General features: G+C 32.7%; 3 protein-coding genes across 4 annotated transcripts; 1 reads left to right on the forward strand and 2 right to left on the reverse strand.

The window, feature by feature from the left end:
• On the forward strand, nt 1-3,680 carry LOC113501252 (golgin subfamily A member 2). Its single transcript, XM_026882333.1, has 4 exons — nt 1-213; nt 596-1,606; nt 1,831-2,070; nt 2,792-3,680. The coding sequence occupies exons 1-4, from the start codon at nt 172-174 to the stop codon at nt 3,608-3,610; spliced, it is 2,112 nt and encodes a 703-aa protein (XP_026738134.1). The 5' UTR covers nt 1-171; the 3' UTR covers nt 3,611-3,680.
• An 833-nt stretch (nt 3,681-4,513) lies between these two features.
• LOC113501253 (phosphatidylserine synthase 1) lies at nt 4,514-9,984 on the reverse strand. Its single transcript, XM_026882335.1, has 7 exons — nt 9,643-9,984; nt 8,985-9,243; nt 7,987-8,297; nt 7,512-7,766; nt 7,101-7,323; nt 6,953-7,005; nt 4,514-6,819 (listed from the first exon to the last, which is right to left on the reverse strand). Exons 1-6 carry the CDS (start codon nt 9,828-9,830, stop codon nt 6,961-6,963), a joined length of 1,281 nt encoding a protein of 426 aa, XP_026738136.1. The 5' UTR covers nt 9,831-9,984; the 3' UTR covers nt 4,514-6,819; nt 6,953-6,960.
• A 2,205-nt stretch (nt 9,985-12,189) lies between these two features.
• Nucleotides 12,190-22,835, reverse strand: LOC113501554 (transmembrane protein 189). Of its 2 annotated transcripts, none has more exons than XM_026882753.1 (5): nt 22,680-22,835; nt 22,281-22,566; nt 21,837-22,042; nt 17,574-17,792; nt 12,190-16,944 (listed from the first exon to the last, which is right to left on the reverse strand). In XM_026882753.1, the coding sequence occupies exons 2-5, from the start codon at nt 22,537-22,539 to the stop codon at nt 16,684-16,686; spliced, it is 945 nt and encodes a 314-aa protein (XP_026738554.1). In that variant the 5' UTR covers nt 22,540-22,566; nt 22,680-22,835; the 3' UTR covers nt 12,190-16,683. The 2 variants fall into 2 exon arrangements, with proteins under 2 accessions (XP_026738554.1, XP_026738553.1); XM_026882752.1 differs by having other exon boundaries at nt 22,646-22,834.
• Between the last annotated feature and the right edge of the window lie 97 nt (nt 22,836-22,932).

Here is a 22,932-nt window from a genome sequence, read left to right on the forward strand (position 1 = left end):
CAGCTGACAACCTGATAACAAAACTTCAAAAGGGACTGGAACGTGAAACCTTATGATCTTGTTGATATTATCCAATTTCTTATTAATAACAAATTTGTATTCATATATATGTTAACTTCAATTAATTTGGCAGCCGTAAGTAAATAGTGAAAAATCAATCAATAAAAAAAAATGGAGGATAGAGCAGCCAAGCTAGCATTGGCACGAAAAAAGGTAATTATTTACATCGTGCGCTTTTGATGTTACAAGTTCAAATACTTTATATTTAGTAAACCTTTTTGAAATGCGTTATTTTAATTTGTTAACTATATTGATGAAATCATTTAGCGAAACCCTTGTTATACCGACCACGAGAATAAAAATGTTAAATTTTTCTTGTTGACACGTCATTCATAATCATTAGTGAACAATTACAGATATATCTGTCCCTCTCGTCGTTGTAATCCCGGTAGTGGTCGGCATTCGCGAAAACGGCCTGTTAAATAGGCAAGATATATTTAGGCTACACTACAGTACTGCAGGTCTCTGAAATTACGATTGTAACTATAACCATTATGTTATAAATAGGTACTACTATAAGTACTCTGTGTTGCAGTTAAAAGATCATCAAGAAAAGAAATCATTTGGCATCCAAAAAGATGATATTGATAATTCAGTAGCCACTGAAAATGCAGCAAACTGCAATGTGCAGTCAGTGCCAAAAGGTGATGAAGAATGTTTTATTCACCCAGATAATAAAAATAGTGAAGTTTTTGAAACCATTGGAACGGTTGATATGAATACAACAAAACCTATTGAAACTGATCCATCACCACCAGTTCCATCTTCTCAAACAGATATAAATGTAACAGAAATATTGATATCAAATAAAAGGAATTTGGAATTACAAGTCCATGACTTGCAATCGAAGTTGGGTCAGCTAGAATTAAACCATGCTCTAGTTATCAATGAATATAAAGCATGCAACAAGAAAGTTCATGAATTAGAAAATGAGCTTAAGGACATAAATAATAAACATTTAATTGTTGCCCAAGAAATATCAATTAAGGATGCAAAAATAAGTGAGTTGAGTTCTGTTAAATCATTACTATCAGAAGAAAACAGTAATTTAATAGAGCAACTGGAGTTTACTAAAACTCTAGTCAGTGCTAAAGAAGCGGAAACCAATTCACTACACAGTCAATTATACAATCTTCAAAACCAATATGATGTTATACTTCTGCAACTTCAACAACTAACAAATGGCTCTCCAGATTGTCAACCAAATAAAAAAGCATCTCATACAGAGAATACTGAAGCTTTGACACAAAAAATTTCTAATTTGGAACAGCAAATGAGTTCTTTACAAAAAGAGAGGGATCAAATGAACTTGCACTATGAACATTATGTTGCGGAATTAAATGAGCAATTAAAAGCGGTTATGAAAAAAAATGAAGACCTAATTAGAGAGGTTGACAATTTATCTAACAGAGAAAACAGCCTTATAGAGCAAATAAGTGATATGGAAATCAGAATACAGAATTACAAACTTGATAAGTATAAAATCCAAGAGAATCATGATACTGATATTTTGAAAGATTTACAAGATGAACTGAATGTTACTCAGGTAAGGAACTTTTTTTAGCAGTACATATACCAGTATATTCTCTAGACACGGCACAAATATTATTGCCCACTTTGTCCCCCTGCTGGGCAAAGGTATATACATAAATGATTATTTATCATTTAGATATATTTTCATTTTAGATGACAATCAATCTTTTAGTTACATTTTTATTTCAGACAGGCCCTTGACTTTAAAAACATATGGTGTATATTTTATTATTTTAGGAAAAGTTGAACAAGTTAAAAAGTGAGCATGAAGAACTACAAAATCAATATTCTGAGAGTATTGCTAAAGTGAAGGAGTTATCCGAAGTTAAAGAAACAGAATGCAATCATGAAAATATCAGCCTATCAAAGTTAAATGCTGATATGGCAAGTGATAAAGTTGCTGCACAAAGAGCAACGGAACAGAATAAAAAACTAAAGCAAGATTTGCAAGGATTAGAAGATGACTTCATCAAAATGGTATCTATTTTATGTTAAAATTGTTACTACAGGTCTTGTCTTAAAGATACGTTATATTTCTTACGTTTCTATAAGTACCTGATTATGTTCATACTCTATAAGTACTAAAAATTAAATGGAATACCTAGGTCTGCCTGTCTAACTTATGTATTCTATAGGTTTCCTTTCACACAGATCTAATCATTAATCTTATGTTGTTAATCTATTTATTATTATTGATAAATGATGTGTTTGTATAAGGAACCCGTTTTTTGTGTCATCATGTTTTTATTGAATTAATCGAAAGAGTCTACAATTCTGAGGATTAGAGTAAAATTCAAGATTCGCCGACTTGAACCTTAATTTAAAAAAAATTGGCCAAAGTTTCGGAATTTCAGGCTTATGAAAAGCAAAAAAATAATCATTATAATTTAACGGAAGTACATATACCGGAATTTATTTATTCCATCGAAGAAAGGAATGACAGACCGTTCTACCAATTCCTGTTGCTTTAGTATGAATGGGTCGAGAGATATGATTTTTTTTTTCATTTTTCGTCTCCATTTTTTTATTCATCTAAACGGCCATCGTAGTTGTTCATTCCTACATTAAAGAATTGCTGATACTTTCTATTATGTGAGGTATTTTTTCCTTTTCCAAAACGTAACTCATCGGTTGGAAGAATTTTGTTATTCTCACTAGCAATTGTGTAGCTAAATATTTCTTTTTACTTGATTTACAGAGTAAAGACAAATTAGAGTTAACTGAAAAAATTACGGCAGAAAAGTATTTAAACCGGGAACTTACAATTAAATTATCTGAAGTAGAAGAAAAGGCGAAGGAAATGCAAATAAAATTAAAAGCCAAAGATGACGAGATGATTCGATTACAATCAAGTTATAGAGACATGGAAAAGCAGTGCGAGCTGTTAATAAACTTAGGTAAAAGTAGTAGTACAACTGTGCAAGAAACGGTTGATAATAGTTCAACAAAGGGAGAAACGGAAACGGTGAATGATGATGAAGAAGAAGAACATCTTCTAAATTCAAATCATAAGTCGTTAACGGAACAAATAGACGACAAAAATAGCCTACGACTTCAAAAGGAAGACGCGATGCTAAAACTTCAGGATCGATTTTTGAAAATAATGGGCGAAGTTGCTGATTTATCGGATGAAAAGCATCGACTGGAACACATCATTTTGCAGCTTCAAAATGAAACTGAAACCATTTGTGAATATGTTGCCTTGTACCAACAACAACGAAGTTTATTAAAACGGCGCGATGAGGAAAGAAGTGCTCAGTTAAAAGTATTTCAACAAGAATGCGGGAAACTGCAATCTGAGCTGGAAGAACTTACTGGAATATTGGCAAGGTTCGCTGACGATAAAGAACTGGCGTCTTATTTCTTAACTGAATCGAAACGTAAGGATATGGAAAGAGTTATGACGTTACTATCCAACCTCAAAAATAATTCATTAATTGATCCCAGAAAGAAAAATATTGATTTTAAAAACTTCTATCCTTGTAATTGCTGTTCTGGTAAGTTAATAGAAGTTTGATAACTTTTGTTATAGTAATTTTATGAACATACTATTGAAATATAGCTAATATTATGAATATTCTAAATAATCACTTTATTATTATTGGGTAAAATATTTCAAAACCTTGAAAAAAAATAACGAAATCGCTGAAATTAAAAAATGTCGGAATTATCGGTTCATCATCGACGACGATCTCCGTGGTCGAGTGGCGTACACACCGGTTTCAAGGTGTCGCTAGCTCTGAGGTCCCGGGTTCGATCCCCGGTCGGGTCAATGTAAAAATTCACATTTCTACATTGTCTCGGGTCTGGGTGTTTGTGGTACCTTCGTTGTATCTGAATTCCATAACACAACTGCTCAAGCAACTTACTTTGGGTTCAGATCAATGTATGTGATGTTGTCCACATTTATTTATATTTATTTATCATCATTATATTGTAAATTAATATAAGGAAGGGCGTCTCAACTTGAGTGCATTATAGTATGGGTTTCATTTGATTTATTATTTTGAGGATCCAGCCTTACTAGGTAAACCAGATTAATATTTTTGAAGTTAGTACTTATATGGAGAAAACTCTGTTAGCATTGGTATCAGTGTAACATTATACTGTTACTGGAACGCAAATTTATTCAAATTTCAAAATAAAGGATAAAAAAACGAAAATGCGAATTTATAATAAATCAAAGTTTCAGTCATTTTACTAAGTTCTTGGTATCTAAGCACCTTGCGTACTCTGCACTACTTTACTAGTAAAGGTCAACAGTTGGCAAATAGCATTATATTATATTTCGACACTCGTAAAAACCTATTCAAAAATTGTTCGTATTAAGTAGCATAGTAATAGCATAACCCATGGTCTAGCAAAAAAAGTAAGTAGTGTTTGCCAAAGGTCTTTTTTGAATGAAAATGAAAGACACTCATCCATTTATACAATTTGTATTTATTACTGAGCAAAGTATTCATTACAATTTTCTTTCGTCCGTGCTATCATCATTTTAACATAGAAACGGTGACCGCAAAGAGTCACTGTTAAATAAAAATAACAATTTTTTCTTTACCTTCAAATAAAATATATGATCTAAGTTTACCGTCAGTACATTTGCGGTCGACTGTATCTCATACTTCGTCGGTCTTTTGCTAGTGATATTTTATTTTTATAGCAAAGATCGACACATAAATATAACTGGTGTTGCCTCGTCAGGAAGCATTCGTAAGCACATGACCCTATCTTCAATTTGCATGTAGTATTTAACAGTTCGCATACATCTAAGTGTGTACCATTGGTGTTCGATGGACTGTAGCAACATTGGCCCCATCGAATCCAATCGACTTATTCGAAAAGGATTATTTAACAAATAATAATATTAAAAGAAAATAACGATGTCTATTATCTCTATAATTTAAATCTATCCTCTAACGATATTGGTTCAATTAGATTTATTTTATACCTTTTACAGTACAGCCCTCTAGAATTGAGTCAGTATGTGGCAGCACAAATACATACGTCATAATAACAGAGTGACGGGCTAAATGCTACCAGTTCAAGCGGCGATCGATTTTCGATTCATCATTGTTAACATTAAGTTATTTATATTAGATACATATCTAGCGGCATAAATTAGCAGTCTGAATACGCGTTGCATAAAAATGAATCATTGTCAATATCTAGAAATGGTTACCAATATCGTTAGGTTCATATAACTAATGCAGGATTGATGAATCCTTGGACAGCGCTAACAAAACAAATAATATAACATGTTTACCAACGTTTTCTTATTAAGTATTTAAAAATAGGTACATTTGGTTTCTTTCTTAACTATAGCACGTTTCAATGACATTTTACTAACTAAAAACACTTTTTATATCCATTTACTCAACATACGCCTTAATTAAATAACAGTTTATGATTGTCTAATTCCATACCCGTCAAATTTGTCATAGAATTCATTGGACATTATACGCTAGTAAAAGAATATGAAACCAAGAATTCGATGGAAAATATATATATATATATTACTTTCTTCTGTAACATCTTAATAATCATAATTATTAATATAAAGCCTGACATTTATAACCGACACATCAAGTACCATCAAAATCAGTTCAAGTATGTACAAGATACTTTAAATATGTCCCAATCATTAAAATAAATTTGTTTTAATTATCAATCGTTTGCTTGTCTGTAAACATGTATGTATAAAGTGGACCAAGTTTTTTTTTGTTTAACAGAAATGACTGATATTTGATAAGTTATAAACAGTTTATTAATAAAGTAGGCCTAGTACCTGAATTAGCCAGCTCTAAGTATATTTATCTAGATAGGACCACTAAAGCAAATTATTATAGAATAAGATCACACATAACCTAATTTCCTATATTTAGCAAGTTTGGGTAATATGCTTATTGTTAACAACTCCATGGTGAATGCGCTATTCGATTTGTATCCAACAACAAACTGTAGGTATCAATTTGCCTACCTGTTAAATAGGCACAACTACGCAAGCTTGACTTAAATACAATTTTCTACAACTAGAAGTTAAAAAGACAGCCTCAGCAGGAGAAGGTACTTGAATTGGCTTCACTGCTTCAAATAGATTTTTCAATAAACCTAATCATATTTTGACATCGTAGTTGTCTCAGAACCTGAAAGGCTGATTAATGCACACTTGGACCAGGCAGATTTGTCTGAAGTATTAAGGGAAGCCATTACAGGCATGTAAGGCGTGATTAACACAGAATTTAGTTATTAATTTTTCATCATCTTAACAGCACTGTTTGGTTTTTTTATTATCTTCAGCTTAAAATTGAGCATCATTTCAGGATTTAATGGTGAGTACATAAATAATTCTGATGATCAGAAAGTGCAATCACAAAATTTATGGGGGTAGTGGGATGGGTACCTAGTTGGTTATCTTTCAGACTACAATATGAGCAAGATTTTCAAATAATGATAAGTGAGATTTAATAGAAATTCGAAGAATATCCCAAGTTGTGACACAAATAATCCCACCTTTGTCCCTAAATGCTTCTTGTATAAAACTGATTAAAACAGCATTATAGGATATTTTTTAAATAAATATTGGTCAAAGCCACTCAGGTCAGAGCGCAAGCAATTTTCAACAGATATGTATAGGTTTTAAAACATTTAATTAGCGCACAACACCAGGTATCTTTGATAGACTACATCACAGAATTAACTAATGAAATCTTCTTGAAGTCATCAGTTCTGAAACACAAAATAAAGCCATAAATATATATATATTTTTAATACTGTATTTTTGTAATCCTAATCTAACATCCTATTTTGAGGAAGTTTTTAAATCAATGAAATGATAAGAGATAAAATTCGCTATACTTACAGACTTCCCTAGTCGTCTTTCTTAGGACTTTCAGCATTCAATTCACTATTTGGCTGAAAAAAAAAGAGTTTTGCAGATAGGTAACGCCAATGGCCAACACTTTTAATATTAATTAAGGTTTTTATTTAGAGTTATAGATAATGCTTACCTCAAAATATCTATGATAGAGCACAACCCCATTTACACAGCCAATGGAAACCATAATTTGAATGACTAGCCACACAATCACATTACACACTTGTGCTTGACCAAAGAGTTCTTTTCCATTTTTTATACATAACATCGATTCTGTAACCATAATAGCTCCATATACCCAACACTGGGTACCAACTCGCTTACAATTTGGATCCGTAACGTAAGTATAGTATTGTCTGAAAGAAAGAAATGATGAATAGTTAAATTCCAAGTTTTACTGCCTTATTTCTGTTTTATTTCACAGTAATGTAATATTGATTCACGCCTATTCCCTTATCTCAACTTTATGTTTGCTTCAATACGACGACCATTGTGCACTTTACATACTGTAAAAAGAACAATGCAAATAAGATGAATGCATTACCTTACGGACGGAGCGACAATGACTCCTATGAGACATAGGCGCGCGATCACTAGAGGATGTGAAGGTGGCATTTCAAAAATGTGTTTCAAGAAAAAAGTGTTAAGTTCAGATATTTGCCAAAAAACCACCAATTGACTTAGAGCACAGAATCGCATGTATGTGCTCGTAGGATCTAACCACCGGACTGGTGTCCACTGCACGGGAGTGAACTGCAAGATCGCCCGCTTTATTTTTCCCGTAGTGGATGAAATATCCCTATAAACATTAAAAACATAGGATAAGTGTGACTTGAAATTTATAATGTTGACTATATTAACATACATAATTGTATTAACAAATTAAAGCAAAATCTATACATACTTATAGAAACAGGGCTTATAAAAGCAACTACTTAAATTAACTTATTTCACCTGAATTAAAATTACTTAGTTAAATACCTAATAAGTTATGGTTACAATAGCAAAAAGTCCTTTACCTTATGCTGACCCACTTGTATTCTCTCATTTCCAGGGCTTTACAAATCTTAAGCCCACACCATATTCCTAGACCATTGCATACTAAGACATCTAGTATAACTGAATCCCACCAACATTCTAAGAAGTTAGGAAGTAAGTGTGCAAAAGCTATTTCAGTTATTTCCCACATTATCGATATAGCCCACAGAAGACCTGCATGCCTAAATAGTATAGCTTTGAACATCCAACCCAAGAAGTGGCCCCAGGCAAACACATCTACATGAGACCAGACTTTAGACAAGCTTATATCTGAACAATTAACAGCATACTCCTGAAAAAAAGCCAATATTGAAACATGCTCCTACATTCCCATTTAACCAAATAATTTATATCCATGTATATAGTATACATGGATACTAATTAACATGTTTTAAATAGAGGCAACAATGATATACCACACAAATATTCTTTTGAAAAACATACAAATATTATGCAATTTCATCATTATTTTATTCTACTTAAAAACTATTGCATGGCAACGGATGAATCACTAACTTTTTACATAGGTAAGTGAAGTAAAGGTATTTAATTTAAATTAACTCTTGTTATGTTTGTCTAAATCAAGAATTTAAATTTTCACAAATATTGTCTATTTTTAGAGATCATAGTATTAGCAAATGCTAATTCAAAAACGGCTATTACAATATTTGGCACTCACATACTATGATACAAAGGTTATCTTTCAGTACATAATACAGCAAACGCTAACATTGAAAAAGTAACCTGAATATATTGTTTATAAGTTTATTTATGTTATTTGGCCTTCATTTTTGATACTACTTGTTGAAAACATATTTTTAGTAACTCACCAGGAAAACAAATTAAAAGTATATTTCGACTGTTTTAATTTTTAGGTATTGTTGGTTATTTTAATTTCCTTTTTTCATATGATTTTTGTTTTGTCAAGCTTATAAATTACAGTGGTAGTAATTAAATATATTCTACTTGAGTGTATTACCTTATCCATATCAATGTGGAAGTTACGAAGGTTGGGGTCAATCCAATACATTATCTCATAAACTGTAGAATAACTTTGGAACAATAAAAACAACAGCGCAAGCAGGTACAGTACTGATGCTCCAAAGACAATCCTCCAGACTGCTGGATGTGGTCGTGTGAATGGTCCATTGGGGAATGTTAGTACTGATATTATGAGAAAAAAGAACACCACACAACAAATTCCTGACCAAATGTTTTCTTGGATTCTGGATTCATCTCTGCAATTAATTAATTGATTATGAAGTTTGCGCACCATAGCTGTGAATGGTCATCATAAACAGTTACCAATTAAATATTTATAAACAAGTTAATTGAATGATAAAATACAAATAATTAATTCTTTCTAATAGTTACGAATTGAACTTATACCTTATCAAGTTACTGACATCATAAGAATAATTTTATTGTGTTTCTCAAGTGATTCTCCCAAGTGTCATAAGAATGATTATGGTTAGGAATCGTAAAATCTATGGTAGTAAGCAACAAGTCATAAAATCATACATGAGTCTTGATCAATGTTAGGGTCATAGTCGTAACCATATCCTAACCCCAGAAGTCTAGTTACATCATATCATAACTTAATTAAATAAGGCATAAAGGATAAATGTATACAGTACCTTACAAACGCTGTGTAAATAACGGATGCAATTGATACTGCCAGCAGTGTTATAGTATGAGGTTTATAAAAAAATTCTAATGATATATCATCCACCGGTCTCTCGTTTATAGAGCTAAAAGCGTCCATATAATCATTGCTAAGCATTCCGCTACTGCCGGACATAGTTCTTTCTTTAGTATCTTTCATCTTTATTTTATAATGCGTTATTACTTTATTCCTAAAAACAACACTGAATTAATTCACATTATAAATAAGACTAGACTTTCTGACAAACGTACTAGACTGGGTAACATAACTGATTGACAGTCTGAATATGTCAACTCGCGGTCACAATGGAATTGATTCTTTTTCTTTGACGAACGACGAACAAAATATACGGAGATACCCAAGACTATGGAATAAAGGAGTGACCGTTCAAACTTATTAGTAACTTATACTCTACTAGCAATGTCTTTGGTTTTACTTTATTTCATATTCATATTTTCTTTATTCAATTTAAATACATATAAATTACATTTTTAAATATATATATAAAAAAAAAACAACATACATTTAAAAATATAAAAAATAGTGTCCAACCGGAAACGGGTACAGGGCCCAAGCTGCCGGTGGTCAGGGCTCCAGAGAGAGGAACCTCCTCACGATGCGTGCCGTGTCCAGAAGTACCGCCCTCTGAATCAAAACCTTGACCCAGACGCCCAATGAGAGCCTCATAAGGTGTTAGTCGAGGCTCTTGGCTATCAAGCCATTGATGATATTCATATAATTATTTGCAATTCATAATGTTACAATAGATATTAAAGACGCTTAAAGCTAGGTACAATATTAAGGACTCTGTTAGGGTATGTTTGCAAAAGAAGGCAGCAACAAAATCTAGTAGTGTGTCTCTTTCTCACAAGGGTCTTGAGAATTGTCAGAAAGGGAAAGTAAACTACAATATTAACCACTTTTTGAAAAAAATCGTTCTGCCATTGTTTCTAATCCATTTGAGTAAATCTAAACTTTGACATTCGACAGGTTTCATGTAACCAATTTGAATTTTTATACTTTTACTAGCTGTTGCCCGCGACTTTGTCCGTGTGGTTAGAAGATATGTTATAATTTATACCTGCCTTCTATCTATCTTGTAGGATTCAGTCAGCGTTTGCAATGTAAGCACAAAAAATGAGTTTTTTTACGACCTCACATTAGAAACCTCAAAAATTGTAGCCTATGTGTTATTCTGATGTATTAGCTATATTGTGGTAAAGTTTCATTCAAATCCATTCAGTAGTTTTTACGTGAAAGAGTAACAAACATCCATACATCCATACTTACAAACTTTCGCCTTTATAATAGTAGTAGGATGTACCTAAACACTATGACCAAACACCTATGACGGTATACCCAAAGACCTATAATAGGACATTTGCGATACGCTTAAAGGTGCGGCTTTATGGAGCCGCTCGCGCTCGTTTGCAGCGACAAATCTGGTCACATGACCCCATTTTGAGTTTCCCGCGTCTATGATTCGCCGACTTATCTTCACTCGATTCTGCTATAATATGTACAATAGCCGTTGAATGAATGAGATTGAGAATGCGAAAAGTGACAAATTTAATCAAATTTCATCCATTCTTCGACATTATAAAAAGCGAATTTGGGGGATAGATCGTCTCGGCGAATCATTAAGGCGTAGCCTCATAGTCGCTCATCGCTCGTTTCCAGCGACACATATGATAACGAGACGCCATTTTAAATTACCCGCGACTCGAAAAGTCGCTGCTTCATGCAGTCGCTAGTCGCTCGTTTGAAGTGATAAATCTAATCAGGATGCGAATTTGTGTTGCTGATTTCCTAACCTAGTTCGTACCCCGTAGCAGTGATACAAATGAAGGAAATAAAATAGCATAAAAATAACAATACAGTGGTGTTTTTTTAGATTTTTTGATTCCGTTCCGTTTACGGGAATTAATTTAGATACCATTACATCACCACTTTTGTATCGACTTGTCTCGCTGCTCACTCTCGATCGTTTTTCTTTTCTCTATTCTGTAGTGTATTCGTATGATCTTTTCCCAGCGACAAAGCTCAACATTATGAGCTTTAACGCTACATATCACGTGACCTGATATGTTGCTGCAAACGAGCGACGAGCGACTGCAAAGGCCGTAGTTCAAAATTTTCGTTACCTTTCCTGCGACCATATTTTGTCGCTTTTTCGAGAAGCGGAAATTTTAAAATGGGGACACGTGATCAAATTTGTCGCTGCAAACGAGCGACCATGCGGCTACGCCTTTAAGGGTGTGGCCTTATGGAGTCGCTCGTTGCTCGTTAGCAGCGATAAATCTGGTCGCATGACCTTTTGCTCACGCAGAAAATATTCAAAATTGTTTATAATATAAAGACGCTCTCAACCGTCGATGCTCTTTCGGTGTGAATTGACCCTTTATTGAAGCGGTAAAAAAAGTACACAGTCATTTATTTGTCACAGAAGAAGAACTAAAATCTAAATGGTACTACTTCCAATTTATTGAGTAACATTTAAAAAATAAAACAAAAAATATTCAATTTTACTTTATATAATTAACGTTACATTAATTGTGTAATGAATACACACATTTTAGAATAAAAATATTAAAGCATTGCAGTACCTACATTACTTTCATTGCTTGTTTAGCCCAAAATAAAATCTAATTTGTGTATTTTTCAAATGCACGAGAACAAAATAGTTACACGATAAACTACAGTATATCACTTTATCTTAAGTTTTAAACAAATATAAAAATAGCTATTGTCTCACATTAAGCTACAATTCGTGCACTGTGCACATTTTTTGTGATTAAGAAAAATATAGAGACAGTTGGTTATAAAATATAGCTATTTTGTTATAAATAATAGTATTTATTAAGCTTCGCATTAAATAGGAATATTTTATTTGTATCAACAAGCTCATCAAATCTATATTTTCCAAAGGTGGCTCAGCCACTGTTCTAACAACCGAGTTGGTTGATTGACATAACTGCAATAATAGGTACGTTATTTAATCATTTTTATCTATATATTTACTATTACCATGGGTCCGTTAAATATTCTTAACGTTAGTCAGGCACATTAACAAATTTATTGGACAAATATTATTTGTTTAGTCAAAATAAGAAAGCTACTTAGATAAAATAAAGTCTAAGAAGTCGGGGCTCATGACGTAACCAACCGGTAAATTTGCAACGGTTTGTGATAAAACTAGCCCCCACTTCTTGACTTTAATTCGTCTTATCTGCATGTTTTTGTTAGGTAATATGTTTAGGATTAGCTAGGCTTAAGTAACGTGTGAATTTAAGTGTTTTCAGTGTCGTCAACATTATAGACAAAACGGAATTTGGTGGTAATCCGGAAATTATCGTATTCTTTTAATATTCAAAATACCTAACATAAATATATTTTTTACATTGAACACCTTCGAACAATTACAATTGACTTGATATTTATATCAAATAATAAATATTCTTGTTTCGTTTGTTTATAAGCATTAATACATAATTTAGGTATTTCCGTTTGATAACCAATAGTACCCACTAAGTATATTATGACGCTATTGTTATTATACTATTATGTCACTTCAGTAAATAGATTGATATCGATCATAACTACAGTATAAACGTTAGTAACAAATTATGGCAAAACACAGATTTTGTTATATTTCTCTATAATATTGGTTAAAATTTAAACAATAAATGGGTAAATATTGGCAAATAAGTCAATCGGCACAAGGTTCTTTCGCATGCGAGGTAGGTAATTTATTTTAAAAAAGTTTATAAAAGACTGTTAAATGATAGCAAACTAATTAACTAATTAACGCGATTTCACTTGGCACTCAATACAATTCGACGCCCATCGACAAATGACTAAACAACTGCAGTTAATCGCACAAAACATCGGCGTCGGCCGTATTAAAATTAACGACAAATTGTTATGAAGATAATATCTACAGAATTGTAGTAAGACCTACTTCGCAATAATTTACCTTTCGTTACGCTGAGTGAAAGTAGTTACTTAGAAAAAATAGTTACCATGTAATATTTTTCCTGATAAGTGGTAACATACATAATAGTTACCACGATTTGCCAAAGCCTCTGAAAAAAGTGATTTACTTATTTTAAAAAATACAGCACCACTACGCGTTTATAAATTAATTAATACTGTAACTAAATATTATAAATTATTGCATAAGTGTTATAGAATCCCTTTGTGCGCTAAGAGGTTAAATCGAGGAGACGAAACGTGCCTTTTTGTGTTTTGGACGGATAAGTGTTATAACTTTTCTCAGTGCTTCCAGTTTCAGTAACTGCATTTGTGAAACTGAGTATGACTCGATTTAAAAGTCATCCTTTTGTTCTAGGACAAACTTGAGGTAGACCTACTTGAAAGGTTGCCAGTCTAAGTAATGTGTAGCATTCGAATTCTCATAACCATGAGCGAATGAAGATACATCATGGTTTGACTTACATTTTTTTTTTCAAATTCTATTAATTACACCATCGGCGTGGACCCCAATTCTGCTATATGCAATGGAAGATGAATGAATGAAATTTGGCTTAAAATGTCAATTTTCGTAATCTCTTAAGCCTACACAATAAATTTCCAATTATTGTATTGGCAAAATTATAAGGAGAATAGGAATAATTTCAAATTTAATCCAATTGCCATTCATTCATCGGCCATTGTTAATAGCAGAATCGGCGCCCTGGTTTAAACATAGGCTCGACATTTCAAAACTTCTATCAACTTATATGAGAACGAAGATATTTCTACTGAGAAAATATCTTGTATTTTTCCACTTGCTATAAAAATAAATATTATCATCTAAACTCAATTGAGTCTTTACAAAATATATTTATTGCCAAAATAACAAAACTCTTAAACCTAACGCTTTTTTAAATATCTTAATCTTAAACAACTCGTTATAACATATCAAAATTTAGTCATAACGCGTAAAAGAAATTGTCTAAAATTCAAGAAAGCTTGTTCTTTAGAGGACGGCCAACATTTTTCATATCACCAACAAATAGTTTCATATTTTAATTCCAATTAATATATATTCCAGATATGAAATTTCACTTCTTATTTTTGTCGAATTTTATAAATTTACCTTCGTTTCCTAGACTCAATTTTTGTAAATTATTTTTTAATTGACATAACACAGTTTTTGGATATCACCCAAAGCAACAATTTCCTAGTTCAATTCCTTTACAAAATAACAGTTACACATGTGCACAGTGGTTATACATCTATCAATACATCATACATACATAGCATAGACGCCATTTACGTAAAACCATATAGGTATATAAATATATATACATATCACAATAAAGATTAATTTGCGAACTTATTGTTATTAATCTTGATTTTAAATAAGTCGTGTAAGGTGTCTTTGTTGGTTATCGATTTGTAAATTAAAATATTTCAGAAATCGATATAATCGGTTTAGTACCTCCTGACAGAGCTTTGTCGTTATCGACATGAATGTGTACTTATGATTGTAATTGAAAAAGTTACAGCTCTAACATTTTTACTCAATAATATCACAAAACATCAAAGGCTGGATTCCGATCCCGATTGTAGGTATGTATTATAAAATCTTAATTTACTATGCACCTTCAACATAATTATTGCCTCCTCAATCAGCCTAGCTAAGTCATGCATGATGGTCTGTTCCCTTATCCCAACAAGTCGTTTACATTCGTCGTCTTTATTGTCTGATATTTAATCGACGTATTATTTCTTAACTACCTAACTTTAACTTTCCTATTGCCGAAAATGTGATATTTCTTTACATGGTAAGTTGTTATTAAAATATAACAAAATGTGTTGCCACAATGATCGATGAATGATTGGATTTGGAAATATTGATTACGGGGCGAAATGCTTACGGTCAATACAATGAAATTCTAAATATTATGTCGGCAAAAGGCTAGGAGACGATGTCAAATTTCCAGTCATTCATCAGCCATTGTAAATAGCGGAATTGGGGCTGGAATATTTCCTAGTCTGACGGAGATAAAAACGTCAGGTACGATGAGTGATCTCTCGGTTACGCAATTATTTTAAGGCATAATATTAATAGAGATTTAGTACTTCTAGACTATTACTGCAAATAACAGCACCAATTACAACTTATAATCAATAGGTACCGTACTGTAACACGTAGCGTGGAAAAAAGGAAATGAACCAATATTTATGAAACTGAATCAATAATAATCGAAATGAATAATCACTTGTCTTATTGTTATTTTCTATGGGAATTTTTACTCGTAATGGCGGCGATTGTACTGTCTTTTTCATACCTCGTGTATAAATATACTCGTATTCCGTAATAATCACAATAGTAATTATTACGAGGGACAACAAAAACTATAATAACGGGACTTGTTTAAAATAAAAATCATATTCATCACGCTTGTACATTTACACTAATTTGTATAAATATAGTATACCTAAGTTGTGTTATAACGTTATGTAGATATAGCACCGGTTCGTTAATTCGAATACTTATAGAATAAATGTTCTGAAAAATACTTACTTGATCTAAAGATACGAAAAAACATTATTAATATTCAAAACAAAATGACCCTCTTTTGGTACAACTGTACAATTACGTACGTTTAAAGCTATAGAATTGCTGTTTCTTAACACTTAAATTCTCATACATTTAACAACACGCAAAAGGCATACTTGCAAAAAAAACATATTTGACCTTAATGTATGTGCTATATAGCATTTATATTAGACTGTTATTGTCGATGGGTATAAGAAATAAAGACTATCATGCATGATCCTATACAATAGTAATACATAAAATATATCCAGATGTAAAGAAAGTAATGAAATCAATCGAGTCACATTAATAAGTAAAGGTAGGCTACTTATGGTAGGTCTTATGTATTAAAGTATCGCTTGTCTTTCTTAGCAAAATATTTAACCTAGATATAAATTGATTCGGCAAATGTGGACGAGTATCAGTTGTATAAAACTTTAATTACCATTCCAAGTTCAGGTTCTAGGATCGTTTTTGAGCCCACTTCATGTCATCTGCACGAGGTTTGCAGCCAGTCAGGGCTTCTATAACAGTCTCTAAAGTAGACCAGAAGTGTAGCTTTTCCAAGGGCCAGTTGAGCCAGCCAGTGGTGATGCAGAAGTAAGTCTCGTGCGGCGCTACGTGATGTATGCGGTGGTGGCGACGGGGCAACACTATGTGCCACTCTTGTAACCAAACAACCCACATAGGTAGACCAAAATACGTATGCGACCATTTGTGAATCTGGAAACAAGTAATTAAAGAGATAACTGAATATATTTAAAATGTTTTATAATTATAACTGGCTGTGCTTCGTAGATTACATTACATTTACAGATTTAATTTTTTTGCCGTATGATCAGGAAGAAGTCACGAAAATGCTTACCAACTTTCGCCATTACAACAATTAGTAATTATTACTATCTCATGTGATAAGGAAGCTGATTACGAAAATATTTATATGACGAATTTAAATAATACGAGGAAACATATTAGTAAGAAGCAGGTATACCTACTCTATAGGTTACGATTAGTATAGTGTTACGATTTGGGATACCATTGTATCTCAAGTCGCCACACGGCCACACCGTCAGACAAGGGATGTCATACATTTGGTGCAATGCAAAAGTTGTTATCTTGATTTTGAGAATAATAGGATTCCCGAAATGATAAAAAATCTGTTAATGCCGCTCACTTCATAGCTCTCAATACCAACTTCAACTTTGCAAAAAAAAAAAACAATCTGTCAGCGAATTTCGTTCAACTTTGTTCAGCCGCTACGTTTAGTGTGGCAGACATCCTTCTGCATGTTCTTCCATAGATAAAGCTAATATAATATCTAGGCTTAAATCGTTAACTTTAACTGTAATTACCTGATTAGTCATTGCTACAAAGATACAACACAAGTACCAATAAGCAATCCAGTGAAATTCTTCATTGATATTGCTATCGTCATAGGTAGCAAGCTGCCATACAATCCTTGCTAACACGGGTATAGTGATGGCGAAGTTATCGCCATTGGTCTCAATGAAGTCATGTCGAGTTATCGAAGTGGGATCGATGTGATGTTCGCGAAATGGGCGCAAGAAATTCTGTAACAGCAATAAGAACATAACTTTTACTTCAATAAGTAGAGTGCAAGTAGGTACCTAAGAACGAAAATGAGCGAATGAGCAATTTTATGGTTACAATAGAAGGCATAAGGTACAAATCTGTATGTTCTAGCATACATCTAAAGATAATTATACCGACAAGAATAAGCTATACCGACATAAGTCTACTAAATCAATATAGCGCTTACGATAGCTACGATGTACCTATCTGTATGTCTAAATATAATACAATACTTATTATTCATATATTTCATCACTTTATGATGTGAATTAACCAGCTATGACCAACCATCTAAGTTTGTATGTATTCGTATGGTTAATATAAACATGTTTATTATTTGCAATTTTTCATTAGATTATGAATTAGGTGCTTAATTGTTACCCGCCATGTCACTTTTGCATGATAATATAATAATATGCTCACGACGCGACGATAGCAGTGCCTCTAATAGTGTAATTTACAACTATCACGCAATAAAATTTAAGCATAATAAATAGCAAAATGGCAGTTCGTTTTACAGTAATAATTATGGATCTACCTAGGCTGAGGCATGGTCGCTTATGTAGCGACTAAATCATAATTGATCATAATTTTTCTTCATGTTTCTCTAGTGTGTGGGTCAAGAGAAACGAATAATTCAAGATTCGACGGCTTAAAAACCGCTTACATAATGTGTGATGTGCAGCTGCAGCATTTACAATATTTTATAACGAGTCTTTCTTTTTCAAGTGCAGTCAAGCTGCCAAACCTCATGTTTTTAAACTAGCCTAAGATTTTTTTGGGAAAAAAATAAGCATAGGTATTTGCAACAATCAAAATCGGGTGATTTAAAACTTGGGAATAAAATAGAGAAGAATATCAATGAACGACATAAAATGAAGAACCAAGTAGGGTATATCATTCTTATTGATCAAATGCGAATATGCGACAGAACTCTCAACGTGTTTGAGGTCTTTATGACTCCAATTAAATAAGTTTAATATGATAGTTAAAAGCCTATTTAATTGCCCTATTCAACTATGGGACCTATTAAAATGTCGGATGTTACATATACAAATATACGATTGTTTGTTTTGAAAATATTATATCGCCGCCTTTTTATCCGTGCGTCATGGCGTATCAAACGTTTAGATAAAATCAAGATAATTGTTTATTGATAGTTTTTCTGAGACAATTCGCGCCAAAGAGTCGTTTTGGATGTGCAGTTGAGTTAAGTAAATTTCAATTAAAACCACCTTTTTTAAGAACCAGGTTTAAACCTTTAGGTATTATTCATTTTACACGGGTAGGTATATTCATTTCGTCACCGCGACTGTTCCGCGACATACTAAATTTCCAATTAAGCACCTATTGTGTTGAAAAATTTTAAGGAGTACGAATAGTGTAATTTTAATTCTATTTCCATTCATTTATTGGCCTTTGTAACTGAAGATCACGTCAGTTTTCTTAAGGGTGTCAGGACGACTGGGGAAATGAAATGACGCCAAGCGCTGGTAAAACTACCATTCAGCAACATTGGGAGCGCTGCTATTAGTCCATACGTAAAGTCAGCTTTTTTAATCGTATTATTTGGTAACAGATACCATTCAATAATAATATAAATAAAAATTAAAGAATAAACAGAAGTTCTTAATGTTTGAAGCCAACTGATTGTACTGCTATAAAGCCTTAACTTATCTATTGCTTGTCCTCTAAAACATTTTAATTTTAAATAAATTACATATCCAAATAGGTACCTATATAGTTTAATGTTCATTTTTGTTACATGATTAAAAATTAGACCTTTAACATTCGTTCCCAATATAAATTCGGTAAATACATACACAACATAGTTTACCAACCTTATAATTTTTAAGTCGAACTTTTTGTTTTAACTAGTTACTATCGGAGACGTAACATCGTTCTGTTTTGTCTTCAGTACTATCGTGGGTAAAGTAGCAGATATATAATTACAACATAAAATCAATACTCGTTTGCAGCTCGTTAGTAGGTATGTAAGTATCTATACCTTGTAGAATAATAAGGCTACGTACGTACGCAGTAATAATTACTACAACAGACAGTTTCTATAGGAGTCATATTTTTATAAGTATCAATTAATTATCATATGTGTAACTGAATATGTGGTATGTACGCATATAGATATTATGAAGGTAAAAGCGAAACGGACCGGACTAGAAGTACATAAACTGTAATACCGCTTAGAAAAGTAAAGTTTAACCAGGGCCGGATTAACCATGTCGGGGCCCCTAGGCACAGTTCTTTTCGGGCCCCCCTTTTTCATACCACAGCAACGCAATTTTGGAATTTTTACGATCCCCGTTGTTTTTTCATTTTTTAATCGGGAGTGCTGGGCCCCAGGTCATGGTGGGCCCCTAGGCACTGGCCTAAAGTGCCTTATGGATAATACGGCACTGAGTTTAACCTCAAACCTAAATATTTATTAGCATAATCAACTTTTAAACAGTATCACATGACTAAGTAATTTAAAATATGCTTAGCTAGACTTACAGTGAAATTCGTTATCAGTTATCAGACTAAATGTTATTGATCCTAATGAGTCCTTGAAAAACAATAGACTTCAAGGTCACTCATATGACCGTATTATTTCAATAATATCGATCGACTATCGTAACAAGGGTTATTTAATTTCTTTGTCCTTTTAATGGAAAGAGACAAGATTTAAATGGCATACGCAATCTTTCTAAACTGGGTTCCGAAAAGTGCTGTTGATTGCAGTTTTTGGTTCCTAATGACGGAGATCCTCAGCGCTACCGACCTATGTTAAACATCAGACTTTTTGGAAGAATAAGTTATACCACTTAAACTGAAAAAAAATATGATTTAAACAATCTTATCTCCAGTGTCAAATGTCAAGCAAACAAATGCTGGCAAAGCTGTTTTAAATGGGTCTTAAACTGAAGATTTGGAACAAATGTGTGTTTTATTTACAGAATTGTAGAATGTGTCAATTAAGTTACGAACAGTTGAAACAGTTTTATCCAGAAACACCATACAGAGTACCAACTTAATGACATTCCAAAACAGTTAAAAATAACACAAACAACAATAGGTAACAAACACTTGAAATTTTCTTTATACCCACTTGCAACTAGACTAGAAATTTTAGGTCAAAATAATGAGTATTATAGAGACAGTTAGCAATAAAATATGTTAATTTTCACGTTACTTTGGTGAGAAATTGGCAAACAAAAAAATAAGTTTAGAATTTTTTGCTAGAACAGTAATGAATTTTTTTTGTAAATATCTTTGAATAGCCTCTTTTAATAAACAGAATGCAGAATCAGAAGTTGTTAGTTTTACTTCAATATATTGAAAATTAATAAGAAGTCCTGTTATCATTAGTCCAAACTGAACAAGATATAACAAAGTGCAACTGGTGCCTAATTCGAGTTAGCACATCAATCTTTAATTTGTTTACAAAGTTAGTGTTAAAATGTGTTTGAGAGGATAATTATGGTATCTAATGTTTAGATAAGGCTGTTCAGGCTTACAAAGTGTTGTGCCTGCATCCATTAACAGTTGGGGAGCCTTGGTCTAGTAAAACATATTGTACAATATGTAGGTACTGGCAGCTATTAAGGTATAGGATAAAAGCCTAGTTGAGAGTGTAGATCACTTAAATCAAAATGATTTTTTAAAATTTGTTTGGAAAATCATATAAGATTTATTATATTTTTATGTTTACAAAAATCAGTGTTTGTGCTAAAAGTGCTTATTAGTGAGCAAAATGTATTGTTGTGATTTGGAGGTGTAGTAAACATAGTTATATCAATAAATGTTTGAAACTCAGTGCTATGAACTATGAGGAACTTAGTAATATGATACTGAGAATTGAATTATGTTTTGATAGCAGTAGAGGCATATCAAGAAACAAGTAATGATTTCAATGAAAACTCACATTGGCAATGAATGGCAAGAACAAGCAAATGTTAATGTAGCACATTACCAAGAACAAACACAACAATGACTTAATCAAGAGTTGAGTCAAGATTATTTACTTTGCCTATTAAGGGAAGATCAACTGCTCCCCAAGTGTCAGCAGCCCAATGCACTACGCCTGAAGCAAAATCTGCTGTTAAAACACCAGAAATTGCTGCTAAAAATAATGATGCATCCGCACGTATGTGTCTGGCCATGAGAACACCAGCACATAAACACAGTGTGCAACAAACCACCACACACACTGATTCTTGAAGCCTTTTTCCTGCCAAACAAAAATTACATCTCAATCCTATTAAATAATGACCTCACTAATATTTATATTTAGCAATATATTTTTGAAAAGATTAACACAAAAAAAAAATTGAGTAGTAGAAATAAGCATTTGCTACTTATGTGATATAGAGCAAATTCAATTATTAGCATTCATTAATAACACATGTTCAAAACATCAACAGAAGTTGCCTTTTAAAATTTGAAGTGTTAATTATAAACAAACTGACCTGGACTGTAGAGTTCAGCTAGTTCTTTCGCTCCGCGATGTTGTGGCCCCCAACGGGGCATCGGCCCAACCTCACTAGGTGGTTGGGTATTTGCATTAGGATCATCTTCCGACATAGAATGCTCAAATATCTGACGTTCAGTTTTAACCGGTGCTAACAATGTTGTGGCCATGGTACTGGCATAGTCGAACTGTTCACAACTTAAACCACTAAGACCATCCCTCTTAGCGCACGGAGGAATAGGCAACGGTAAAGCCATCACTAACGTTGCGAATGACAAACCAAACTGAAACAATTTAGAGATAAAACAGGTAATTCAATATTTAAATTTTTAGACCGTCATCAAACTATTCTAGTTTACTAACCAATTTTCTTAAATGTTCAAACAGTGATATTTACTTTAAGAAATAGGCACGAAAAATCCTGACAATATCACTAGGACGATATATCTCGATTAAAATAAATACAGGAAAAAATAAAAGCCTGTTATGGCCTAAGTATCAACGACAGTCGCCAATCATCAAGTAGGTATATTGTCTTGCATGTCAAGTGTCAATATGAATTGTCAACTAATTGTCAAAAGACTTCAAATTGCTCAAAGCCATAGATATAGGATTACATATAAGATCAAAGCATAATTTTATTAATGTTT

Source organism: Trichoplusia ni, chromosome 15 (genome assembly GCF_003590095.1).
Source record: "Trichoplusia ni isolate ovarian cell line Hi5 chromosome 15, tn1, whole genome shotgun sequence".
Lineage (NCBI taxonomy): Eukaryota > Metazoa > Arthropoda > Insecta > Lepidoptera > Noctuidae > Trichoplusia > Trichoplusia ni.